Source organism: Euprymna scolopes, chromosome 12 (assembly GCF_053919585.1).
Source record: "Euprymna scolopes isolate OS-2025 chromosome 12, ASM5391958v1, whole genome shotgun sequence".
In the NCBI taxonomy this organism is placed as follows: Eukaryota; Metazoa; Mollusca; class Cephalopoda; order Sepiida; family Sepiolidae; genus Euprymna; species Euprymna scolopes.
In genome coordinates this window covers 69,362,640-69,390,277 of record NC_136493.1, presented here as the reverse complement: position 1 = coordinate 69,390,277, position 27,638 = coordinate 69,362,640, and the positions used below count along the sequence as shown (strand labels likewise).

Here is a 27,638-nt window from a genome sequence, read left to right as displayed (position 1 = left end):
ATTTAACAGGTAAACTCTTAAACTACTCGTTACATTGCACTGAAATTAACAGAAAATAGTGATTATATACCAAGGATGGTGGTAAAATCTTCGTTTAGGTGGATGAATAATGTGTACAGACATCGGCATGTTGAAATATGAAATGTTCGTTTCAACTGACCGACATGTTTTTACTTTCTGCGCATCCTCACATAATTTCATTTCTTCAAGTATGTTAATATTTAGACTTTAATCTCTTTCTCTTGATAACAACATTGGTAGAAAATGCAGCTGGAACACTAAATATTTTGGTTTCGATTTTAGCTGATGGCACTAAGTCATTTTTTTTTTTTTACTTTTGCCATCATGTCTTTGTATTGATTAAATGCGAATATCTGCATGATTTTAAATATATTCAAACCTATTTTATGGCAAGCAGAATCAAAATATTTAATTACAGACTTGGAAACTAAAATTTTTCTTTTTAATTTCTTACAGATTTTTTACTGTCTTTTATAAGACGATAAATATTTTTTGACAATTATTTTTTTAACCGAAATCCCTCACAAACGAAGACAAAATTCAATGAAAAAAGATTCATACTTTTCTTAAGTAAATGTTCCACGATGGGACAAATTCTAAGTACAGAAAATCTTACTTGGGCTAATGTCAGGTTCCTGTGTTTCTTTTCTTCTCTCTTCTCTTTTCCAAGTAATACGTAAATATTGCTTGAGATTCTGAAATTGGAAATATTTATAGTCTATAATTTTCTTTTAATTAAATAATTACTCCTTATTTTCTTTTCTCTAAATAGCTTTTCCATTACTTTTAACGTTTTCCTTTTCTATAAATAATTTCTCCTTTTTTTTTTTTTGTAAAGAAAAAAGATGAAGACATCCCTATATATCTTTTCTTTTTTATTCATTCATCGATTTGATTAAACAAATATTAATTTCAAACCAAAATTCTAAAGTTTTTGAATGCATGTACTGTATTTTTTAGAAAGTTTTCCATACACTGAATTCAAATATTTTTTAAGAAAATTATGACAAGACAAAATAGAGGTTTATTTTTATACAAAATAGAAATTTTTGTAACTAATAAAATATAAATAATCATTAAATTTTTAGAAAACAAATATTAATTTCGATGACATTTTTTAAAGTATTGGTCTCTGATAAAAATTTTAAAAAATTTGGTATTTTTTTTCCATTAACTGCAACTCCCCGTTCACATTCGAAATGTCAAATCTGAAATGTTTTCTGGTATACTGACAACAAATATTACAGCTGAATTTGAGGCTGATAATTAGTTTACTATATATGAAAATATTTTTTATTCAACATAAAAGCTAATGTAATCCTTAGCAGCCATTTTTTCACAACTGAGGAATTAGTAATGCTTTCGGAATAAAAACCCCAAACCTCCCTATGTTAAGAACAGCTTTCGGAATAAAAACCCCAAACTTCCCCATGTTAAGAACAGCTTTCGGAATAAAAACTCTCCATTTAAACACCTGTTAGAGGTCACACCCAAAATGTTGTTTTTGTAGAGGTCCTTCAAAATTAACATTAAAGATACATTTACCAGTGTTCAGATATGCACTGCTTGAAACTAAATTTTAATTATTTAATTAACTGAATAGATTACTAATGTCATCTTTATATATATTGTATATTAAATAATTAAAATGAAAGGAGATTTAACAGTTTTCAGATATGCACTAAGATATAAAATTATAATTGCAACTCTTACATCATATTTTGAAAGAAGGACTAAAAGATAAAACTAAAAAAGAGGATTAGGACTACTGGTGAGACCTCTATAAAATAAAACGTACTTACTGCTCTTACATCATGGTGAATATAGAAAAAGAAGCCATTGTGAATTACAGCTTCGTTTAATCAATAAGATAATTATGTATAAGGACGGAATATTCAAATATACCAAATGAAACCTGGTAACACAAGGTATTTCAGCTAGTTTTTTTTTTTTTTTTACAACTTATCAAGGCCCAGAGCCCACTCGAGGATAAGGATTAAAGAGTGTAGAGTAGTCAATGGGACAATTTCATAGGAATCATTAGTAGTGTAAATTTGGTAAATTGGATTACTTGATGGGAACGGCTCATTAAGAACTTCTTTATGTTGGACTTGAAGATGACCATATTGTAATCAGCTGGAAAGCAGGCAAATGGAAGACAGTTCCACAGGTGTTCAGTTCTAAGAAAGAAGGTTTGTTCATGGAATCTATGTTTAGGTTTAAGCACGGATAAAGAGTGGGGGAAATTATTGATAGTGTTTTCAGCTACACAAGTGTTTCTCGTGAAGGTTTGACGAAGTGGGGGGAAGCATAGATTGGAGCTCAGACAAGCTCTTGCCATGAAAATAATGATAAAGCAGAAGCAGGCTTGCAATGTCTTTTCTGTGAGAAAGAGGTTGCAGGGAAGAGAAGAGAAAAGAGCATCTCCTACTAGGCTACAAAGTCTGTTTTAGTCTGTCAAGGCAGTATAAGGTCTTTCTAACAGCTCCTGCCCAGATATGATGGCAATACTCCATCCTTGGACATATCTGGTTCTTATGTAGGTAAAACATTGCATCAGCAGTGAGATAACTAGCAGATCAATAGCAGGATCTCACCATTTTTCCAGCGACCTTGGCAACAGATTTGATGTACATGTTCTATTTCAGATCAGGAGTAAAGGTAAAGCCCAGAAGCTTGTCAAAACATGGAGCCTTCCCAAGACGAGAGCCATTCATTTCAGGTGATGCCAGATGGGGATCAGAGCATTGATGACAAAGATAGAAGCTTGATTTTAGATGTATTAAAAGTAACCAGCCACTTCTTTCCCCATTTTACCACGTGCTTAAGATCAGAGGAGAGAGCATCAGAGAGAACTTGGACATTTACGGTCTTTGATGTGCTGCCATATGTAATTCCCTCCTCGTGAAGAAGGTGGTTAGAACCCCTTTTTATCTGGAAATCTTGGCTCGTGTCGTCTAGTCTTCTCTGAGGGTTATTGCATGGAATCCTGTATCCTGAAAACGAATATCGAAGCTGCAAGCAGGAAGAAAAACAAACTTGTGTACTCTAGTCTACAGAGTTAATTTTCAAACATGTACAAATGTTTTTACAAATATCATTCAGTTCTTAGTAAATTTTTTCAAAGTCTCAAATCTCTTCACAGACAGCGTCAGACAGGTGGATGAGGAAGGTAGAGGGATCACGTCTCTACGGTCTGTTCTTCTCTTTTGTTCTTTTGGTTAATTTTCGCATGACAGTCGTATATATAGTGAGGTATGTGGATGGGGTGTAAATTTCCCCAGCCAATAAGATTTCGCCACGAAACCGAAAAGCTTCAGGTTTTTTCGTGTATGCGATTCCCAAACCTGGGATCTGAATTACTAATTCTCATGACTCGCTAAGGTCAGATGTCAGTTCTCACATCCAACTTTGAGTTCACCAAGGCCAGACAATGTTATGCTTCAAGTTCCTGTCATCAACTTTAGCTGCAAAATATATTTCCCTGGTTTCAAACAATATCTATTTTTACATGAAATAAAATATATATATTTATAGTCTCCATTTTAAATCCTCGGGTTATCTGACGTCACCCGGGAATGATTAGCTATCTCAGCGTTGTTCTAAAGCTCCCCAATGGGGGATTACATCACACAGATGGTAGTGTTGTCAGCATAAATGTCTACGAATAATCTAAGGATGTGATTTGGAAGATCATTGATGTAGATCAGGAAGAGAGTTTTACCCAGGATGGACCCCTGAGGGACTCGGTATTAATACTATGAGCTTCTGATTTCTACCCATCAACCACTACTTTTATGAACATATCAGAGAGTAATGATTTAATAATTGAGAAGACATTTCCAACTATATCATAGCTAGAGATCTTGTAAAGTTGGCATAAGCCATACCTTATAAAAAGCCTTTGATATGTCAAGAGTAATTGCCCTAGAAAGGAAACCTCCGTTGAGAGATTTAAATAATCTCTCAACGGAGGTTTCCTTTCTAGGGCAATTAAAGAAAATATATTCCTTTCTAGGGCAATTAAAGAAAATATATTCTATGAATTTTTTTTCCATAAACTTTTGATACTATGTTATGAAATAAAAAATGAACATATGTAAATTATTTGGATAGCTTTCAATTTCTTACTGCCAAGCTTTATTTTATTTTTAAAAGCAGCCTATTAACGAACCAATAATAATAATATAATTACTTATATAAAATTATTACAAATTATTATAAAAAATAATACAGATGATTATATGATTATTACAAATTTGTATATAAATATTACAAATTATCATATAATTATTACAAATTATATATTGCAAATCTATTATATAAATCTCACCTGTCTGTTTAAATATATGTACGTTTGTATGTCTGAAACTTGCGACAGAGGTGACAGATTGTCACGAGATCAGTATCGTTTTGAAGCTTGACCCTTCAGGCAACAAATATCGAAAAATATTAATTCTTCACCCTCAACTGGGCGATTTTCTACAAGGAGGGGTCGCTTTTTTCGCTGATATTTTCAAAAGTCATCCCCTCTTTTCGATTGACTAGCCTTAATTGTAACCTTCGTCTCTTCGTGTTTGGTGATGGATGCAATGGCAAAAACATGTTTTTTTTTTCGCATTCTTTTCTTCCTTACGAACCTGCCTGCCTACTATCACTTTTTATTTTTGCTCAACACACACTTCCAAACACCCGGGCAACGGCGGGCACTCAGGATAGTTATTATATAAATATTATAAATTATTATATAAATTACAAATTGGGGTATAAATATTACAAGTTATTATATAAACATTACACATTAGTATATAATTATTACAAATTTTATAATTCTTACAAGTTATTATTTACTTATTATAAATTATATAAATATTGCATGATTATATAATTATTATATAAATATTACACATTAGAATATTTATTATAAATTATTATATTACAAATTAGTATATAATTATTACAAATTATATAAATTTTACAGGTTATTACATAAATGTTACTCATTATTATGTAAATATTGCACCTTATATAAATACTATCACTTAATCTATAATTATTACTGATAATACAGGGTGTCCATAAAGTTTGTGTGCAGTTTAAAAAATTTATAATTTTATTTATATTTGCGATAGAAATAATCTGTAAAAAATGTTATAAAGTTTCATGTATCTAGTTTTAAGTATAGTTATTGAATAATTTTTCTCCACAAAATTCGTAACAATTTTTAGATAAGTAAAAAATATTTTCTTTTGTTTTTCAGAATCAATTTGATCCCATGGCTTCAAGTGAGGAAACAGTAAACTGTGTCCTTTGGTTGGCTGAATTGAAATCTACTATTGCTGTACAAAGAAAGTTTCGAATTGAATAGAATAAAAAAGCGCCTCATAGGAACATTGTTAAATGGATGAAAAAATTTAAAGAGACGGGTTCTGTTCATGATAAACCACGGTCTGAAAGGCCATGTGTCAGTGACAAAAGTGTTGCTTCCATAGAAGAATCCTTTACTGCAAGTCCAAAAACGTCTGTAAGACGGGCGTCATTGGAGCTCGGGCTGCCAAAGTCTACTGTGCATAAGATTTTGCGGGTAAAACTTCATATGAAAGCTTACAAAATTCAATTACATCAACAGTTGTTAGAAGAGGATTATTATGCACGGCTAACTTTCTGCCACCAGTTCAATGAAAACTTTGCAATGATGATGCATTTGTGAGTAATTTACTGTTTTCTGATGAAGCAACATTTCACATTAGTGGTAAGGTCAACAGGCATAATTGCCGAATTTGGGGAACTGAAAGCCCAAATGAAACTGTTGAATATGAAAGGGACTCTCTTAAAGTTAATGTGTGGTGTGCTTTGGGAATAAATCAAATCATAGGGCCATATTTTTTTGAAGATCGTGTTATTAATAGTGACAGCTACTTAGATATGTTGCAGAATTACTTTATTCCACAATTTGAACAATTAAACTTGAAAGATGATACAGTGTTTCAACAAGATGGAGCTCCTTGTCACTTTGCTCGGCATGTTAGACAGTTTCTAAATCAGGAATGGATCGGAAGGGGTGGACCATTTCATTGGTCTCCACGTTCGCCAGATTGGACTCCATTAGTGTTTTTTTATGGGGACATATAAAAACAATTGTGTATGCAACCAAACTTAGTTCATTGGAAGATTTAAAAGCTAGAATAACTAATGTGATTTCAGGCATTACTATAAATCATTTGGCAAATGTTTTTTGTGAACTGCAAAATCGTATTACCCTTTGTATTGCTAATGATGGAGGGCATGTGGAAAGTTAAATAAAATTTCAACAAAAGCTTAAAAAATATAGATTTACTTCTTTCAAATCCATTTTACAGATTATTTCTATTGCAAATACAAATAAAGTTATAAATTTTTTAAAGTGCACACGGACTTTATGGACACCCTGTATTAATAAATTATATGTATTATATTATTACTTATTAATAAATTATTATATATATTACCATGTACTATATAAATATTACAAATTATATAATTTTTTTCAGATTATAATATATAAATATTACAAGTGATTTTATTATTTTTGCAGATTATTGTATAAATAATACAAATTATTATATAAATCATCTCCTATATAATATTTTGACTGCAGAAATTCCCCTCTGGACCAAAGTATTGTAGGTTTGCAATAACAGATGCCACATACTAATTCATTACATCTAGACTATTAGCCACTATCTTATGTAATTTTTAAATACAATTTTAGACACATTAAGTCGTTGTAATAAAATGCTACATTTCATCTGAGGAGCACCACCATCGAAATCGCGACATCTATAGAGGAAGGAGTCCTTATTTTTCTCTATAAATATTTAGTCCTCCCACTGCTACCAGTTGACACTGGGGCCTATTATTCATTTTCCTACCAAACGAACACTCCAGAATTTTTTCAATATAGCATGGCTCCCTACATGAGGCAATCATGCTAAAAAAAAAATTAAATAGAAGCATAATAACGGCTCATAAACAAAGGATTAAATACTGGTAACCTTACACTTATTTATACACAAAGTGCTTACATCCCACTACTCCCCCCCCCCCCCCCCGAAAAAAAAGCTAAAAGAAAAGAACAACCATTATTCATTTTTCAATTTTGGAGCAGCTTTTCAACCCTTACACGATGTTATTTTTTTTTTGTTTTAGTTTGTTTTTTGTTATTTTTTTTTACATTTACTATTACTGTGGACGATTTTAATTACTTATATATTTTCCAACAGTTACCTAGGCTTCAATCATGTTACTTATGTCAACTGCTTACAAATAAGTTAACACCCCAATATTTCATGCAAATAGGTTTTAAACTAAATTACGTTGCCTACGGAAACATTTATTTGTTATATATTTGTTTTCTTATCAATTATACTTCCTGTGGCATATTTTGTTTAATTCTCTTTTTCGAACTCATTATCAACAATGCACAGACATTAACTTTGTTTTTATTTTTTTAGGTAAATTTTTACCTTAGCTCCATTCACCAATTTTTTTTTTTTTGGTTTATAGTATTTCTGGGTGTGTATGCTGACAACAAATATCAAGGTTAAATTTGGGGAAAATATTTTGACCCCCTCCCATCTTAAAAAATGGGGTGCCTATTCTGAAAGCTGTTCTTAACATGGCGAGGTTGGGCATGTCTATTCTGAAAGCCGTTTTTAACATGAGGAGGTTGGGGAGGGGGGGTCTATTCCAAAAGCTGTTCTTAACATTAGGAGGTTGGGGGTTGGCTACCAGCAACAAATCTATTTTAATTTTTTTAACAAGGGAAGGGGAGGGGCATGCTTCCACCGGGCAATGCCAGTTAACGAGTCATGCTAGTATAAATTATAGAAGCATTACAAAAAAGTAAAAGAATTTTGCTAATAAACTGACTCAATCTAAACACAAATATTATTTTTATTATGTAAAGTAAATTGTTAAAAGTAAATGAAGAGTTCAATGAACTGCAACTATTAATAGCTTTTTTTGTTTTTGTTATCATTTGAACTGATATGGATTAATTTTAGTAAGATTTTTTTTAATAAAAATGAGTGGATAGATTTAGAAGAAAAGTATTAAATCTGCTGTAGAAAATGGATATGTCTATGAAAAATATTATTACCGTTAACTGTGGAATACAGGTTTACTTTAATTTTTGAAATAAAAATCTCATACTTATATTTATAGTAACTTCTGAACATCACAGCAACTCTCACTAACCCAAACTTTATAATTTTTTGGCAATTTTCTTAAGTTTTTCCACATCCACACTAAATATCTATTTGCAGAGCAAGTATCAAACTATTTTAATGGACTGTCTATAACAGTCCATTAAAGTATCAAACTATTTTAATGGACTGTCTATAACAGTCCATTAAAATAGTTTGATACTTGCTCTGCAAATAGATATTTAGTGTGGATGTGGAAAAACTTTAGAAGCATAAATATAATTATTTTTGCTGAATAATTTACATTTGTTAAGGAAATAATAATGAAATTTAATTACACAATCACACGGATAGAAAAGATATTTCTTTTTACATTATCTATGTCAGATTCCCTTCTTCTTTCGTCATACTGATTAAAAACTTAATATTAAAAATTTTCATATATATTTTTTTTTCTTTTGTTCCAGTCTGAAAGGGAGCTTGTGAAACTAAATAAGGAGAGTATCTCCTTGGAAAGTAAAAGGAATCAGTTGCTGATTGAATTGGGAAAGCTTCAACAAGAAGCAGACGTAAGAAATCGTTTTCTATTATAAAGAAATGTAATCTGTTGGTATAATTAAGTAGAAACAAACAGTTCATTTTTTTTTTTTTTTTTTTACAAAGCAGTCACCACTTATCAAGGCCTGGAGGCCACTTGAGGATGAAGGTTAATGAGTGTATGGAAGTCAGTAGGACTCTCTCTTATATGACCATGTTCTCACAGTTGTTTAACAATTGTCATTGTTGAATTAAAATATCTCCATACTACTATTGGAATTGTATTTTTGGTATTCTTTGTTTTTAAAATTTTCTGTGTTCATGCCATCATAATTAATGACACTTGAAAAAATGTCTTGTTTACAAATAATATTAATATTTCATGTTAGCTCCTGCTGATGCTTGGAATGATGTCGCCTAACAAACAAATACACAAAGTATAAACATATTTTGCCACTACAAATTATACATAGATATGTAATTTTTGACATCATGTTAAAATATTTTTAATCTAGTCTTGCAAAGAATTACCAAAAAATTGCTTGTTTGGACAATCTTTAAACATTGTAATTTCACATACTCATCTTAGCAACAGCAGCCAAATAGCATAATGGTGAGAAGCACTGACTGTCGCAGAGGTGGTCGAATTTCAATCCTGGCTTGAAGTAGTTGTTAGTCTAGCTGCACTGATAAGCTGTGATACAATGAAACAGTACTGTATGTGGATGACACACATACATATAATTATGTTATCAAAGAGTCTCCTCTCTTTTTTTCTCCACTTCTATCTTTCCTATTTTTTCCTTTTTATTTTCATATTGGCTTAAAAAATTTTTTGTACTATTACTTACATATATATACTACCCCTCCTTTTTACCCTTCTATGTTTTACCTACTTTTAATTGCTATTTACCATTTTATCCTATTCCATCATTCTCATTTCATATCTAAATCTCATTAAGCCAGGTTTTTCTATATTTGTATTTTGTATAATTTTAACCCTTCTCCTCTTCTGATGAGAAGCATTTAGTTTCGAAATGCCATGAGTTTTTTCTTACTTTTCCCCTTAACTTTTCCTTATTGTTCTGATGATTAAATCAAATTATATATAAGTTTTATTTCTTGTCTTTTATTTTAATTATTATTATATATATATATATAAGTTAAAAGGATAAAGAGTAAAGTTACATGGAAACTTTATTACATTATCAAGTCAATAAAGGTACAGAAAGAGGGATAGGGGCGAAGCCTCTTTAAGCCATGGCATTTCGAAGCCAAATACTTCTCGTCAGAAGAAAAGTAAAAGCTGGCATTATACAAATGTAAAGGTAAAACGAAAACACCATTTTGAAGAACATTCACAAATGGCAAAAATCATTATGATGGGCATAAAAGACTTGATATCACTTGTCACCTGATAATTTTTGTACCTGTTGATAAAACAAAAAGTTAGTACGAACTGGGTTATCATACGCATCAATCCTTTTGTACAAAAAAAATTAAAAAATTCTATAAAATACCCCCTCCCCCATTGATCACATTAATAATGAATTTACTTAAATTTCTGAACTTATTTAATCATACTGCAATTTTAACTCTAGCTTAGATTTTCCATTTAAAGGCCATAAGAAAAACTTTCATTTAAACACATCCATCGGACTAATATGCCCATCCAAATCTGACATAGGAAAATTTAGCAAAATAATTTTAGATAGACTTGTCCTTAATTTGGAGAAGAAAATTAATTTCCTTCTAGGGGAAGCGTCAGAAAATGTATTTAATTGGTTTACTAATCTTAAGCATAAATCCTGTTTAAGCTTTATCACATTTGTTAAGCAGGATAGTTATCATTATCAATCTATTTCCCCTATCCTGCTTAAGAAGACCTTAATTTTATTTCCCCTATCTTGCTTAAGAAGACCTTAATTTTAGCCCAAAATAATTCAGACCTTATGGACCTTGAAATTCATCTTATTCTACTTGACAGAAAAATCTCTCCTCACTTTTAACAACAAACTTTGGACAAGAAAAGATAACCCAGACAATTTTTATATTATGGGGATTTCTGTCTCTGCTCAGATTACTGACTTAATTGGATTATTCCTTTTAAATAAACTCAGAATTAAATTTAAAAACAGGTACTGGGAGAGTGATTATACACAGATGACACACTTTTCATTACTAGGGATAGAACATACAATAGAAACAATTGACATCCAAAATGTTTTCAAAGAGTTTGGATTAATTATCACTTTTAACAATGAGATCAAAAATTCTAATTTATTTAATCTTGAATTCAAGTCTGGGCCATTTAGCCATGATCATAAACCAAATCTATCAATATTCTACACCCATAAAGTATCAAACCACCCTAAATCCATCATTAATTCTATCATTCTAACTGTTTTCAATAGATTATCTAAACTTTCCACCAATTCTTCGATCTTTGAACAAAATTCTCACTTTTATAATAATGCCCTGTTTAATTCAGGTTATTCCAAAGGAATCTTCTACTCTTTTGGTAACTTTTATAGACCTAAGAATCACTCAGAAATTGTTACCCATAATATAGTGAGTAACAAACCTAATTTTTAAAATAGTTCTTTAAAAAAATAGATAAAAATAACTATAAACAACAAAATCATAAAAAATACTATTGAAACTAACAAATCTACAAAACTAAGAAGACAAAATAACTTCAATTTCCTTATAATAATAATGTTATAACCAATATCCCTAACAAATTTTTTTAAATCTTAGAAAATTCTTTTAAACACCCCTATAAATATAATTCTATCTTGAACAAAAACACAGTCAAAATCCCTTTCTCCACTATGCTTTATTTAGCACAGAATATCATTAATTCAAATAATAGAAATATTAAACACGTGCAATCTGATAATTCACTTTAAACTAACTCTCTTAACTGCAATTGCCAAATCTTCTGGCAATGCCCCCTTGATAATGATTGTGTGATGTGATTTAGTCTTGTAATCATTACTGAACTCCCTCCCAATAACATAAATAATACTATAAACCTCAACTTCCACCATCCCCATATACTACAACCCATATTTCACTTTCTCCCCTTATATCCAACATTAATCTCTCTGATAATAACACCAGCTATAGCTCTCCTAGCCATTTGACAAATAATAACTCTCCCATTGAATCCACCAATTGTTGCAACCCTTCTCCTGACCTTGAGTCAGGCTATCAGTTTTAACACAATTGAACTCTCTTTTCTCCAAGCAAATAATGTTTTTTACCTTTATAGATGACTAGCGGAGGGGGTGGGGAGTACCCGGCATTGCCTGGGTGTTTGGAGGTGTGTATGGTTTTGGGTAAATCAAAACTCTGAGGGAGGGGAGGGGGGGTTAAATTTAAAAAAAAAGTTTTGGTAGGTGAGTATGAGGATCGAACCCGAACCCTTGAGGCAAAGTTGGAAATTAAAGTGTGAAAAAAAAACGTGTGACGTTAACCACTGGGCCACCGCGACATACAACAGGATCATGTTCGAATTTATTTATTTAAGTATTGACAGGTGGGCGCAATAAAAGCTAACTCTGCTGCTTCTATTTGACCTAATTAATGAGGTCAAATAGAAGTCACACAGTTAACTTTTGCTAACCCAAATTTAACTGTTTTTTTCCCCCAATAGATGTTGGGGAGGAGGAAACCAGCTCCCCATTGTCCAGATTGAGTAGCAAGAGGAGTTTGTCCCCACATTGATCAAAGCTGATTGCTTCTGGACATTTCCCGGTGCGATGCCGAGAACACAGTTTGAATTTTTAGTTTCACTTCATCTATAAATATAAAAGCGAAAATGTATGTGTGTTCGCTTTTTCTGTATGTCTACAAAAGGCTTTTTTCAGAGAAGCGGTCAGTCGCCTAACAACTTTTTAAAACTTTTATATCACATGTAAATCGTAATATCTCAGAGTTAACAACGGAGCTCGCTTGTCTATTTAATTTGCTCGACTTCGGGAAGATAAATATTCAACATTTGTTGCTCGCCGCATGTGGATTAGTCTTTTTCCTATAATAAAAGCGACACTAATTCTGGCAGTATTTTCCATCTATTGCCGGAAATGTCCGAAAGCAATCAGCTTTGATCAATGTGGAAATATTTTCCATATATCAAACAGTTGCTATTCAATTTGGACAAGGGGAGCTGTTTCCCCCTACCCCCAACATCTTGGAAAAAAAAAGCGTTCCACATTAAATGATACCCCGCAGTCAAAAGTTGACCTCATTAAGTCATTAAAACGTGCACCTGCTAATTTAAGTTATTAAATAAATTCAAACGTGTTTCCATTAGCATGTCGCGGTGGCGCAATGGTTAACGTTACACTCTTTTTTTTTCACACTTTGATTTCCAACTTTGCCTCAAGGGTTCGGGTTCAATCCTCATACTTACCTACCAAAACATTTTTTTTATTATTTTAACCCCCCCCCCCCCTAGTTTGATTTACCCAAAACCACACACACCTCCAAACACCCGGGCAACGCCGGGTACCCCTCGCTAGTTTATACTAAAAAGCAGGACAAACAGGGGACAGAGCGAAATAGCGTGAATCTCATAAAAGTCGACGTAAATAAATGTAGAGGTGACCCGCGTTCCCAAATCCTAGATATTATTATCTCGGGGCTATATAAACAGTTGTAAGCAATCATAACGACCCCGGGAGCGTATGCAAAAGAAGCCTTTGCGAGACATACACGAAATGGTCACACACATTTTGCCTTTTATATATATAGATTACCCCTATAGATGATTATACCACTTTAAAAACCCATAGTGCTTCTTCTTTCTCTATTAAGACTTGTATCTCATCTCGTTAATATTTCTTTAATGACAAAAATCCTACATCTTTAGCTAAATTTGTTTAAAAAAATTCTTAAATTTAATAATCTTCTTAAAATCGGCTATCCTGAAAAAATCTAAATCCTACATCCATGACTTGAAAAGTTGTCTACTTTGTGAGGCAGCTCTAATAATAGCTTATTCTAAAAATAAAAATACAAATCTGGTCAATTCCAAGAATGTTTTCATATCTTATTGACAACATAATAAAAAATTTAAACATGCCCAATTTCTAGACTTCTACTGATACCCTACCTTCATATTTCCCTTTATCTTAATAATTTTACTTTTTTATCCTCTCTTTTTTCCCCCTAATATTTTAGCCTCCTTACACCCATGTTTATTTCCACCTATAACCTTTGTGTGTATGAACCCCTTAGGGATGCTCTTCCTTTAATTTTACTTGCAGCCACTTTTTTTATATACATACCCCTAATCAAATATATATCTTATTTTTCCATAAAAAGGGAGGGGGCATATATGAAGGTTTGTATACATGTATATATCTTTATTTCCAGTTGCTTATTCGTATGTTATATTGTTCCAGGGATAATTAATGTTATGTCCCTTCTCATTTAAAACTTCTTAACCCCCACTTCTCATGCTCATTCTTTTTCACATCTTCCCTTCTGCCTTCTATTTTTCTCTCTCTTTTGGTTGTCTAGTCTATTTCCGGTTTATTTCTCACTATGTTTACTCTCTCTATTCTTAAAAATTGCTGGGTCATTCTGCTTCACAACCTGGACCTCTTTTTTGAAAGGAACTTTTCTCTTTTATCGCCGGTTTTCTGTTTTGAGCAAAAGCATGGCACCCTATCTGTCCATTTATTATTATCCTATCTGGTCTTTTATCCCTTTGATATCTTGGGAATTCTTGCAGTTTTGCCTTTTTCCCAATAAAACCAACCACACCGACTGCTTCTTTTTCTTCTTCTTCCTCTCCCAGCCCCCACATATTGACAGCAGACAGAACAGACCTTCTATCTTTTAGAGGTGAGTGCATTAGAAGAATTACTACTACACTTCCTCCTGATCTTATGATCACACATGGAATGCTCGGGGGGGGGGGGATCTTTTGTGCTTCTTCGTGGCAGCACAAGCATTGTTTCTTCATTAGGAATAGCACCAATACTCATTGTTTCTACATCCGGAATGTCATTCGATGAGCCATCATCTACATCCACACTGGGTGTCCGCTTACTCCGCATCTCATTGATGGTCACAAATCTCTCATTTCCACTCTCCAAAGGCTTATCAGAGCAGGCTATTGACAGGCCCGGTCTCACTATGGATCGCAGGTCTCACATGGCGTGGCATTTCATCAACTGATATATTCTGCATACTGGTACTCCCGGTCATATGTCCCACTTCCTACTTCGTGGTACATTATCCATGTGTAGCCTTTACCCACACTCGGTCATCCATTTTGAAGACCGTTTGCTGTTGATTATCTATTGGTACTGCTGTTTCGTCAATTCCTTTAAGCCATATGCAGTACTGACAAACCATATTGGCAAGTGCTGTAGACGAGTCATCCTTCAGCATAACATTGTTCCAGAATACTGCGTTGGCTATAGTACACCGTTTTTTGACTGCGATCCTTTTTACACTTCTATGACATTGCTCAATGATGCCGTTACCAGAGGGCACATATGCTCAATGAAGTCGAAGTCTGATTCTTCATTCATCCATGAAGGCTTTAAACAGGCTACTCCAAAAAGCAGTGTCATCCGTTGGAATTTTTGACGGCGGACCTTGTTTAAAGCCTTCAGTCTGATTGATTATACTGCTTGCATGTTGCCAAGCAAGGCATCACCAGACAGCAAACTGAGTGGAGCTGCAGTCAATCAATGTCAAAACATGGCCCATTGTGATATCCATCACTATTCTGTGTTGTGTCATGGAACAACAGTGAAAATAAGAACAATCAAGTCGAGGTTCGGTTAAGGAACAAGTGTATTAACAATAATGTACAAAGATGTATATTTGCTGGGCACTCGGCTAGCAGTTGACGTGCAGTCACATCTCTCTCATCGGTGTTGGAATTACTAGCGCTATTTATAGAGCTAATCAGTGTAAATTCCTCTGTTCAAGGAAGGCCGGTATAACACTATGCCATGTGTGTTTTACAAGATCTATCACTTGTGTGATAAATTAATAAAATGAGGAGTTGCATATTTTGTACAAAATTAGCTTCAAATAAAATATTTCGTTTTAGTCAATGTGAAGAGTTAAAAATAGGACAAACAAAAGCTTAAAAAAGAATCCAATAAATATTTGGCACAAGACCACACTTGTATGAGAAAGAGATATATTCTCTCTTTAGTCCATTCTTTTCAGAATGTATTACCACAAATAACCATACGACGATGTTCAGTAGCTTTAATAACACTCACACATACCTTGCATCAAATAATCACTAATTGAAACAACTTTTGGGAGAAAAATATGCACAAATAAAACTATTCATGCTCCTACAATCAGCAGAAGTCAGCCACTTACTGAGTTTATTTCAACCAAAATATCATCATATGGAGATTTAAATCCTTCTAATGTTTGAAAATATATTGTAACTTGTACGAATTGTATTATTAAATTAATGTTTATTCCACTGCAACATATTTTTTGAGTGTCAAATTATTGATTGTAGTAACATTTTTGTTACTTTAAACATCAAAATCCAACAATTAATATGATTCCATATTGACAAAGGCCCCAATTTTTTTTTGCCCAATTAGTTTGTTTAAATAGGATCTATTGTAAACAAGAACATCAGGATTTGTAATGCTATACACATGAAGATTTTTGTGTAGTTCATAATTGAATATCAGGTTGAAACCATGGAAAATTCTGTATAAATAACCATATCTGATCTACATTTAACTTTGAATGGTGGCGCATTTGATCAAAACTACAATGAAAAGTTAGTAATAATAATTAACAAGTATAGCATCTGCAAACCAACAAAACTGAAGAAAATTTGACAAAGTTATGTCGTGAATTTAATGCAAAAAAATAAATCTCTGGTGTAGGCATTATGAAATTTTCTTTTTGTTAAATATTATATGAGTAATCTTTTCAAGATAAAATCTATTGAGGAATACACACTTTGCATTGAGAAATACACATTTTAAATGTGTAAATATTCGGTAAAGAATAAGTTATTCAAAATGGCCATCTATTTGGGCCATATTGGATAACTTAATGTTTACATATTTAAAGTATATTTCTCAATACAAAATGTGTATTTCTTGATAGATTTTATATCAGATATGGAGTCAATCATCCCAGTAATCGATGAACAACTTTGATTTGCTTGTTGCCATCACATTTCCTACTTAGGCGTTCTAGATAGTTTTAAATGTTCTTATTGTTGACTTCTAACCCTTCCTCAAAATACCGCTCCAAACCCTCCCCACCATTCATTTTAATCAGTTTAGTACTGTACTGTATGGTTTCATGTAAAGTGTGATTTATGTTAGCATGAGGAAAATTTTCTGAAATGTTAATCATTGTTTCCTGGCAATACTGCTCATACTTCTCTGTATTTATTTTCCGGGTACAGTAAACTATACAATATGATAATGCTCAGCTGTTTATGTAAACATGTTATCATTGCATTTTCTATTGGATGGTTTGCTAAGTAAGTTATCAATATTCATCAAAATAGAATCTATGACCTTGTTTTCCATTGGTTGACGTACCACCTTTCCCCTCTGCAGAATTTACATAGTCCAAGCACAGACCATTTTTTTTTTAAATGATTTCTCTTACATCACCTTTTGCTTTAAAAAGATGGTCACAATAATCATGTTTTGAAATCAATATAACACCGATACAACATCTTTAAATTGCATGATGTACCATTTATGTATGAATGCATGATGGTTATGAAATATTGGTTAAAACTCATTTCAGTTCTCATTTAGCAGTTGTTTCTCATAAACATATCCACCTCTCAATCTTAAACTAAACTTGAAATATCCTAATTTTAGTGTTTTACGGTCATAATGCCAAAATATGGAAATTCAGCTCCAGACCACTCAAAAACTCAAGAAACCTTCACTTTTTGAATTCTAGTGCATTTGCTTTCAAACAAACCTTCACTGATTTCTCAATCTTTACCCAAACCTGAAATATTCTAATTTAAATATTTTGGGATCATAATGCCTAGTAATGGAAATACAACACTAGACCCCGAAAATGAAATAATTTTAATTTTTTTCTTATTTTAGTGCATTCGCCTCGAGCATAACTTTCAAACAAGCCCTAACGTAATTTTTTTGTTGATTTCTGCCCAAATTACCAAAAAATACCATTCTGTGGTCTTGTCCAATTATTTGCTTTCAAGTTTTCCTTGACTGGCAAATCATTTAACATCATTTTTTTCCTTTGTTCAAGGGTCAGATGTTTCTGAGTTTACACAAGTTCACTCTCCACTTCTCATAGTTCAGTAGGCCAGCAGTCTCCAAATTCCACTTGGTGCAGTCTTGTTCAATCACTTGCTTTCAAGTTTTCCTTCCTACAATTTAAAACATTCATGCTTTTGCAATAATTTATTCAGGAGGGTCCAGATGACCATACTAACATAATTAATTCATCCTTAAGATAATCCAATGCTAAACAAGTGTAGTGTTTTAAGCAAATTCTCTTACCTGATGTGTTGGAGTTGGTCAGATTACACATTGCATTTCATATTACTAAAATAGACTTCCTGTTTTTTTTTGTTTTGTTTTCAAGGCAAATGAAGAAAATCAGAAAAACTGCAGCAAATTGATGAAGAAATTGGCTGAAAAATATGATATTGGAGGTAACAATTCATATTTATTCTTTTCACCAATACTATATTTTATCAAAAACCTTTTAAAAACTCATTAAAAATATTATAAACTTCTGCTTTCTGTTTGCTGATATTTTAATTAATCTTGATTCTATTTAAATTTAGTTTAAAATAATCAGTTTATTACAATTATAAGTATGAGAAATATATTTAGAAACAACAAACAATTCAAATAACTTTTATATAGACTAAATGTACCTACCTGGCGTGTCCTGGGATTTTTTTATTTTCAGTTTTGTTACACTTTTTGCCATGTCGATTGGGTTATTTTTTGGTTTTAACAAATTATTATTTGACTAGCAGGACCCATGAAAATTTCATTGAATTAAGAATATTCTGAATCAACAAATGTTTTGATAAAGCTCATATTCTTCTGAATAGCGCCAAAAATTAGTTTTTTGGGACAGAAAAACCAATGACATGAAGCAAATATGAGTTTATTAACATTTTTATGAAAACAGTGCTCATTGTATTTTAAATATAGAACAACCAAATGAGATAAATTACTAACTACCAATAAATATTCACAAAGTAATATAGTTAAATACGAATAAAAAATCGCATTATCAATGAAAATTTTTTAATTTACTCCTTCAGTTCAGCGTCTCTCGGCAGACTGTTCTTTTTTTTTTTTTTTTTGGCTTGTTTCTTTAAAATATTTTCTATTTTTACATAATATTTCACTGATGTCTTTCTTCGGTGAAGAACTACTGCGCGGAAGACATTCTCTTAAGTCTAAGGTTACCAGATTGGCTTTTTTAAAGACAAATTTCCTGAATTTGGCCGTATTTAAAAATTATGTTTGGCTTTTTTCAAAGCATAACATATGGACTACCTAAACAAGGAACAAGCAGAATATTGTATGGATTTTCTCTTGTATTGATTATTTTTTTTATTTGTGTGCCTCCTCAGCAGCTGCCAATGTGAGGGATGATGGAACAGAAGATCAGTGTTGGGGTCAGTGTTTGTTGTCGAGAGACAGAGGAGCATGGTTGTCCATTCGTTTAATTCAATTGAATCAAAAACAAGTGTATTAAATTTTGATCTAATATGAAAAATTTAGGTTGTTTTTAAAGGTTTAAAATGAAACTTATTTTAAAAATTTTTAATTAAAGAAAATTACAAACAAAATCAAGATTTTTTAGTGCAAGAAAAATTAAAAAACAAAACTGTTTTCAGCATGAGTAAAGGAATGTAATTTGGTAAGGTTTTCAATTTAATTTACATCATTTACTTATTACAACCTTGAAAATTGAAACTGGTTTGGATAAGTAAAAATATGTTTCAGCGTGAACTCACCAAGTGACCCATCTCTTAATAAGGCCCTATCTATCGCTCTCACCCTGTCTCACTATTGTTTGACATTCCCTCTTATTTTATGTAGCATCTCTCACTTTTGGTTCCCTCACTCTTTTTCTGTTAACAAAGTTAATAAAGAAAAGAATAAAAGGATTGGAACACACACACATAATCACTATGGTCTATTGAATACAAGAAATGCCTGATAATAATTTCAGATTTGTTTTGTTCTCTTATTTTTTTATTTTTATTTTGCTTTCAAATGTTGTGACTTATTTTTTTCTCAGGATTTCAAATTGAAGAATCTTTAGATGTTCAATATTATTCTCGCTTTGTGAAGAAACTGAAAGAAAAATATGATCAGTTGATGAAAGAAGCAAAAGAAAAGAAGGTTTTTATGCTTTTGTTTCTCTTTTAAAATTTTTATCTTTGTGGTTCTAGTCACACTCTTTCAACTCTTCCATCTTCAACTACTGACACACCCTTTAGGATTCTTTTTTCACATGTCAGCTCCTTACATAGTAGCTCCTTACATCCAAGTGGTGATATGCTTTGTAAGGGGTGAACATGAGTAAAAAAAAAAAAAAAAAAACCTCAACAAATTATAAAATACTTAAAAAAAAAAAAGAAACAAAACTGTTCAAACAAACCAAACCAAACAAACATTTTTTTACTTTGTCAAACAAAATTTTTAAGAAAATGACAACAAAAACAATGAAATCATTTTTTGGCATAAAATGACTGCTCAAGGTTGAAAAATGCCATTAAACAAAACAAACTCACTTACTCACTTAATTTTTGCAATTATTTGATGCTTTCTATATAATCCGTAGTTGAGATAAATGATGTCATTTAAAAAGATTTTATTTGAGACTAGTTGCTTTACTAAGGCTCCAGTTTTGTCTTCCCTACGTTTTTACTTATAACTAGAAAAATAAAAGCTGGATTCATACCATTCTCAAGTATGTGTACGATTAAAAGTAATGCAATAACCAAACTCTTAATGCTGTACACCAAACCAAGCCCACAGTCTGTTCCGTTAAGTATGACATCACTCCATCAAAACAAAAAAGTGCAAAAAAAATGTCAAAAAACAAACTCAATATTAATCATAAAGATATCCATTAAGCATAGCCTCAGCATTTCCTCCAATTCAGTTAAATAAATCATTCAATCAAAAAAACTCAATAATCTCCCACCCTGAATAGATGAAAACAAGCAAAAGATATTTACTGTACCTTGTTTAGATCCATCCTCCTTCTCTTTGATTTTCATCCAATGATGGTCTTTGTCTTCACATAGATGAGCTGGTCGTCATCTACACCAGCCCTATGAATGATATATGGAAACTCTTCGAATCTTTTTACACTTTATATCACAAAGATCCATAGATAATCTTGTGAAATTCACAAAGATCATTATTTTTGATCGGTTCTCTATTTTCTCATCAATAAACCTGAGATATTGTTTGTTGGTGAAATTTATCAATGACAGTATGAAGAATGATCATTTTTTGAAGACTCATTGTTAGTAAATAAACCAATATCTACATCCTCTCTTTTGTTATTGTAATTTCTATCCTCCTCCTTCTCCTCCAGTCAAGTTGAAACCAGCAGTTGACTCTCGTTTAGATGATGGGCTTAAACTTCAAACATGCACAATATTCCAGTAATATATGCTTTTAGATGTAATATTCTATATTTTATATTCCAGTGCCTTAACATTATTAAGAGAAATATTTTTTGTTTTTCAGGCAGCATTTGAAGAGAAAGAAGTTGATCTTCAGCGTCAAATTGATGAAGTCCGAGAGAACAAAACTAAACTGGGACAAAGTATTAAGATGAAACAAGATATAATGGTAACTAAATTTTATTTTCATAAGATCAAACTTAAATGTTGAAAGTTATTTTTATCTAACACACACACACACACATATATATATATATATATATATATATATATATATATATATATAGTAATTTATAAAATATATATGGAGATTAAGCTACACTGAATATTCGGTGTTTCATCCACTCTAGGATTCGTCAGGCTTATGCGCGAATTCTGTGGTTGTTTCTCGTTTTTATATGGTCCTCTTCTGTTGAGGATTTTAGTTAGCCAATCAGCTTTCTAGTATCCACCGTGCCCCTTCCTATCAGCCAATGGGCATGCATTTTATCGAACAAAGGATCTGTTCTGGAACTAGGTTAGTGGTTTAAGGCAGATCTTTTCCTTTTTTTTTTAATATATAAATACACATATGTGTACATACATATATGCACATATATATACATATATGTGTGATCGTTTATGTATATTCATGTTTATTTAATTTATTTATTTGTTTATTTTCTATTGTTTTTGTTAGTTTTAAAGCTATTTTGTATCGCTATCCTAGAGTAAGTTTTATTTTGTGAACACAGTTATTTGCTATTTCTCTTCTACAGTTTAATAGATTTTGGGGTTCTTTAAAGAACCCCAAAATCTATTAAAATTGTGAAGTAATACCAAAGTGATATGTTTTTAATTTTGCAACACTGAAAATGTTTTATTCTGTTTTTCTAAAAGATATAAAGAAATCAATAAATATTTAATAAAGTTATATATTGTTATAATTCTAAAAACCAGATTTAAACCATTGTAAAAATCATTTAAAAATCTTTTTTTCATGGTATTTTAAAGTTATATTCAATCTTTAGGTAATTTGCTGGAATAACTTTTTAAATTTTGTAAAATAATTTTGCTAAATAATTTGAAATAAGAAGAATTATTTTTGCTTTAATTTATATCAGTTTAGAAATAGATTAAACTTAAAAATAAAAACAATGTTAATAACCATTTTGGTGAAAAAAAAAGTCCTGATACGAATTTGGAATAGAGGCATGTGAACGAGAAAAACTGAAAGTAGAAACATGGAGACATGAGAACCTTTTTTCTATTATTATTTACATGAAAGAAATTTTAAAGAAAGAGAAGAAAATATCTAGTCAGTCAACAAAGTAAATGGGAGAGAGAAAAGATTAAAGAACTAAAGCTGTCACGTGCTTGACGATAATTCCCTTATAATAAAGTTGCCACTTCGTTACAAATAATACCAAATAATTTCTTAAATAAAAATTTTGTAGAACGTTATAATTAAAAAGTAATATATAAAAACATGCATGTATCCGATTAAAATGCTATAGTAAAATTTCAAGTCAGTTGGTAAATTAGTTTTTTTAGATTACCTATTAATAACATATGAACAATTTGTAGTGTATATTTCTCATAATATAGTCCAAATCGTTACAAATAAGATTTAATGAAAATATGTTTTCAGCATATATAATGGTAAATTACATCCCAAGGACCAAAGAACAGAATCAGTCCACAATTATGATTTTTTTAAATTTATTTTTATAATTTTTTTTTACTATTTTACTTATAATATAGCTTCTGTAAATGTCTTATATGTATTTTGTTGTACTGATAGAAAATAGTCTATAATGCCATCATACAACTCTTCAGAAAAAAAGAGATATTAAAAATTGTCACAAATAGTTGAAATAAAAAAAGAGGACAGAAATGAAAAAACTTGAAAACATTTACTAAAAGGTGATATTCATTTTTTGTTTTGCTTTATTTTTTTAGGATAAAAATAACAGTGAAATCAAAAGAATTAACTGTAAGCTGAGTGAAACAAATGCCTCAGCTGGAACCCTTGATCAATTGACACGTGAATTAAAAACTGCTGTAAGTAAAATGTCATACAAAGGTTGCTTTAAAATGGAATGTCCTGTTAGTACTTCTGAAGGAGAGGCATAGTATTCAGCAATTGGCCATAGCTCTCTTCTTGGGTACAGTATTGTTGCATGAATTTTTCCTCCATCTTGAAATATGATGTTCGTTCATCACTTGCGAAGATGACTGTGATCATGTAATTGTTCTGTTGGTTCGAAGATGGCTTGTTAGAGCTATTCGAGCTCTGAAGTGTTTCCCACGTGTTGGACACTGGTGGGATAATTCTGTATCAGAGTTGTTGATTGCTCTGTCTTTTCTAATGTCATGTTTTCTCTTGCATTGTTCATTGTTGTTCTGTAGTTGATCTACAACTTGTGCAATATCACGACTTGTGCGTGAATTAGTTTAAAGTAAAAAGAACTTGTGCAGCATTGCCCACTCTCTCGCTTCGAAAACAATCTGGACCCAATGGCAAGACATAGTCAGGACGACTGGAGATTGTTCCAAGTGCAGAAGTTGCTAGAAACTTGCCAAAGTTTGGGGCTCCAATCCAAATTTTCTTTTGGGGTTGTTTCCCTTAGATTAGACTGCCTTTTAGGGCTGACAAGCTCCCTACCCGGGTTTGGAATAGGAGTTTTCCTTCTCTTTAAAACATGAATAAATAAAAACAAATCCAACACATATGATACATAGAGCAAGGAGTCATGAGTTGCGTTGTTTTGTGCAAAGTCCAAATTGAAGGAGCATTTAAAATGGTAGAATTCCTCAATGATCATGACGATGATGGTAATGATGAGTACAATTAACTAAATTTAAAGATTGTGTTTGATCAATCAAAGCTTTCATCTCAATCTCTACTCTTTATTACCTGACAGCTTATATAACTAAGCGGACTCACAAAGTGACAGAAAATCTTGTGACTTGTGGGCAAAATCTTGCCGCTTGACTACATAAAAGGAGGCCGCAGGGAGAAGGCAGACAAACTGTTACAAGACTCCTTGGAAACGGTTATACGAGAATCCTTGGAGACTGTTGTTGTATGATACTGAGTCATTTTGCTGTCTGGCCTTTTTTTTGTTACAGAGAGAAAGGACTGAATTCTAAAGACGTGATTTGAAGAAAGAAGCTATTACAGTAGAAAGCTTTCTGCCATTTGGGAATCTCCACAGTGAAGGTGTCTTATTTTTTTTACTTGTTGGTCAGGGGTCTTTATATTAAGGAGGCACAAGTGCGACAAGTTTGTTGGAGAACATTCTGTTAAAGTACTGGTTAATCAAGCACAAGGATGTAACATTGCAGCAATGAACCTTGCAATGAACCTTAGTATACTGTACAGGACTTATTAGGTTAGAGGTTCTTTTTGGACCTTTTCTATCAAAGAGAGAGTTGTGATTGGTGCACCAGCCTAGATGTGACAACAATACTTCATGTATGGGCAAATGGTGGCTTTATATAGGATATTGGATACTTGCAGGTATGAGAAGTTTTCTCATCTAGTAGAGGGAGTCCATCTTCTTTGAGAGGACAACAGAACATTTGTAATTACTATAGCCTAACCATTGATTGAGATTGTCGGACTGACTTCCTCATCTTGGTTGTTATTGTCACAACGTTTCGGCCGTTTTGCCCTCCGGCCTTCGTCAGGTGAACCGTTTGTTAGGAGTCTCTAACCCAACCCTTTATTATTATTACGGGGGTACCGTGTTCGGACTCGAACCCAACCCTTTATTATTATTACGGGGGTATCGTGTTCGGACTCCAGCTAGGCTTTGGGACATAGTTGCTGATTCTCTGTTTTCAATGTTACTTTTTCACTGCCTTCGTTCAGGATTGAACTCAGCACCTTTGGGTAACTGTAAACTATGATACAACGTCTAGGACCACTCGGCCATATGTCACTAGCTGGAGTCCGAACACGGTACCCCCGTAATAATAATAAGGGGTTGGGTTTGAGACTCCTAACAAACGGTTCACCTGACGAAGGCCGGAGGGCAAAACGGCCGAAACGTTGTGACAATAACAACCAAGATGAGGAAGTCAGTCCGACAATCAATGAAAACACCTCATCTCAAAAATACAGACAATTACTATAGCCTAACCACATGCTTTTTATGATATCTAGGACATGGGGTGATGGCCAAATCATCATGTGTGATTTCTGTCTATAATCAGAATTTTGGGAGAGTGGTTTGAAGAGTTCACTTTGAAGTTTAAGGCAAACTGTTAGACAAGCACTTCAGCCTTATCTGTTACCATGCAAGTGACATCATGATGATTGGATAGTAAATAAATTGTTGTTCACCACAATATTATAGACTTTCCAGAAATCACAATTCTTATTTTCTGTGACTCAGTACATTTTATGGTCATCTCAGTATACCTACTTTTAGTTGCATTTATTAAACTCTTACAATGGTTTCTTATTGTTATACATTTTTTCTTATTTTTAGTTGATTAAATCAGCCTATTATTTTCTTCTTTATTCTCTTCACCAGCAAAAGAAAGGAGTTCTTAGTAACAGCCACAATATTCATTTCAATTCAATTTAGTAATGATGTGAACCTTCAGATAAATTTCTCCAGCCATGCTAGCACATCTCTCTCACATGGCTTTACCATATCACTGGTTATGCGTATTCTTGCCTTAGTAATCGATAACATAGCTTGAAAGCAAGTAGTAACAATAATTAAGAACTTGCACAGAATACCAACTCACGGTACATTTACTTCTTTCTGGTGTGAGATTATTTTTCTTCTTTGTTCTCTTCACCAGCAAAAAGAAAAGAATTGTTTTAGTTGCAGCCGCAGTATTCATTTCAATTCAATTGAGAGGTAGATGTGAGCCTTCAGGTAATTAGAGTGGCATTCCAAAACAAAATAATATTACCGACATCAATCCAAAAACGTGCGAATCACGTTAGCTACATGGTGCCCACAAAAGATATCTCCCCAAGCCAAAATGTGTCACTCATTTTATTAAACTCTTTTGAATTTCCAAAAGCATTATTTTGCATAATCAAACACATTTGAGCTCAGTTTTAAAATCAGACAGATTCACTCCTGCACACAGTCACTGTTTCTTTGCAGCAGGCGCATGCTAGTTGTGGCTGCTTTTCTCTTGATTTCTCCGCACCATTACCATAGCATGTAAGCACATTCTATTACCTCATTTGTACAGTGTTCAACAGGGAGAAAAAAGTTTTACTCTGTAGAGCATCTCTGACGGATTTCTAACCGGCCTGTTTGGAGTAATAGCGCTTTATGCTGATATCAACCATTATTACAAGATGTGGACTATGGTCATCTGTCACTTGTTTGGATAGTTTTGTTAAGATTAGGTCAAGATGTGAGACTTTCTGATCCTCACAATCTGGGAGGCAGGTTGGAAAAGTGACTATTTATGAAAGGGAATGTGTAATAGGGAAACTATTTGTACTGTTACCAGCTGTGTCTGTGCAGCTTGAGAACGCAAGCTATTAAAAATCCCCAAATACATGAATTTGAGCACTCAGATCTAAGGAGACTTGTACTTCTACACTATCAGAGACATAGCGAAGAAGGCTAAAGTCCTGTGTATGGCATTCACCTTCACCAAGGTGCACGACTTATATGACCTTCACCGAGGTGCACGACTTGACACAAAAAAAGCAACTTCTTAATCAACTGCTAACGCACGCATCACTGTAACGTCCAATGACAACAACAACAACCTTCTCACTCGACCTGCCTTTTATACTGTTCTCTCAATCCCTCCTCTTGCGCATGCGCCCGGAGATTCTTGACAACCTCGAGACTTCCACTTAAAAAAAAAACAAGTTTTGTTGTTGCGCATGCCTACACAAGGCACAAACACGTGGGCGTTTGTTTTGTTGGTAAGTACTACACTCCCCCCTGATCTGATGATCACATAGAGTGCACTCCGGGGGTGGCCTCTTAGTTCGCTGGCTTCTGCGAAGGGTGGTATTTACAATCTCGGATTCAGGTTCTGGTTTTGGTTCTGGTTCTGGCTGATCAGACGAACTACAACTACCACTCTCTTGCTCGGTGACCTCACTTATCAGCAGCTCATCATCTGATGATTCATCGCTCTCTGTAGTTGTGAGATGTACTTCACTAGCTGGGTGAAGATCGCGCACATGGCGTGGGGTTCCATCAACAAGGACCGACTGC

At 32.8% G+C, this 27,638-nt stretch overlaps 1 protein-coding gene across 3 annotated transcripts in view; it reads left to right on the top strand.

Moving 5' to 3' along the window:
- The window catches only part of LOC145291321 (DNA repair protein RAD50-like), a 260,298-nt gene that overhangs the window by 112,654 nt on the left and 120,006 nt on the right, over window positions 1-27,638 (top strand). For all 3 annotated transcript variants that reach the window (XM_080137063.1, XM_080137061.1, XM_080137064.1), the window contains exons 13-17: window positions 8,675-8,776; window positions 18,351-18,420; window positions 20,037-20,140; window positions 21,503-21,607; window positions 23,380-23,481. In XM_080137063.1, the coding sequence (XP_079993189.1) occupies window positions 8,675-8,776; window positions 18,351-18,420; window positions 20,037-20,140; window positions 21,503-21,607; window positions 23,380-23,481 (483 nt within the window). The remainder of the gene's footprint in view (window positions 1-8,674; window positions 8,777-18,350; window positions 18,421-20,036; window positions 20,141-21,502; window positions 21,608-23,379; window positions 23,482-27,638) is intronic.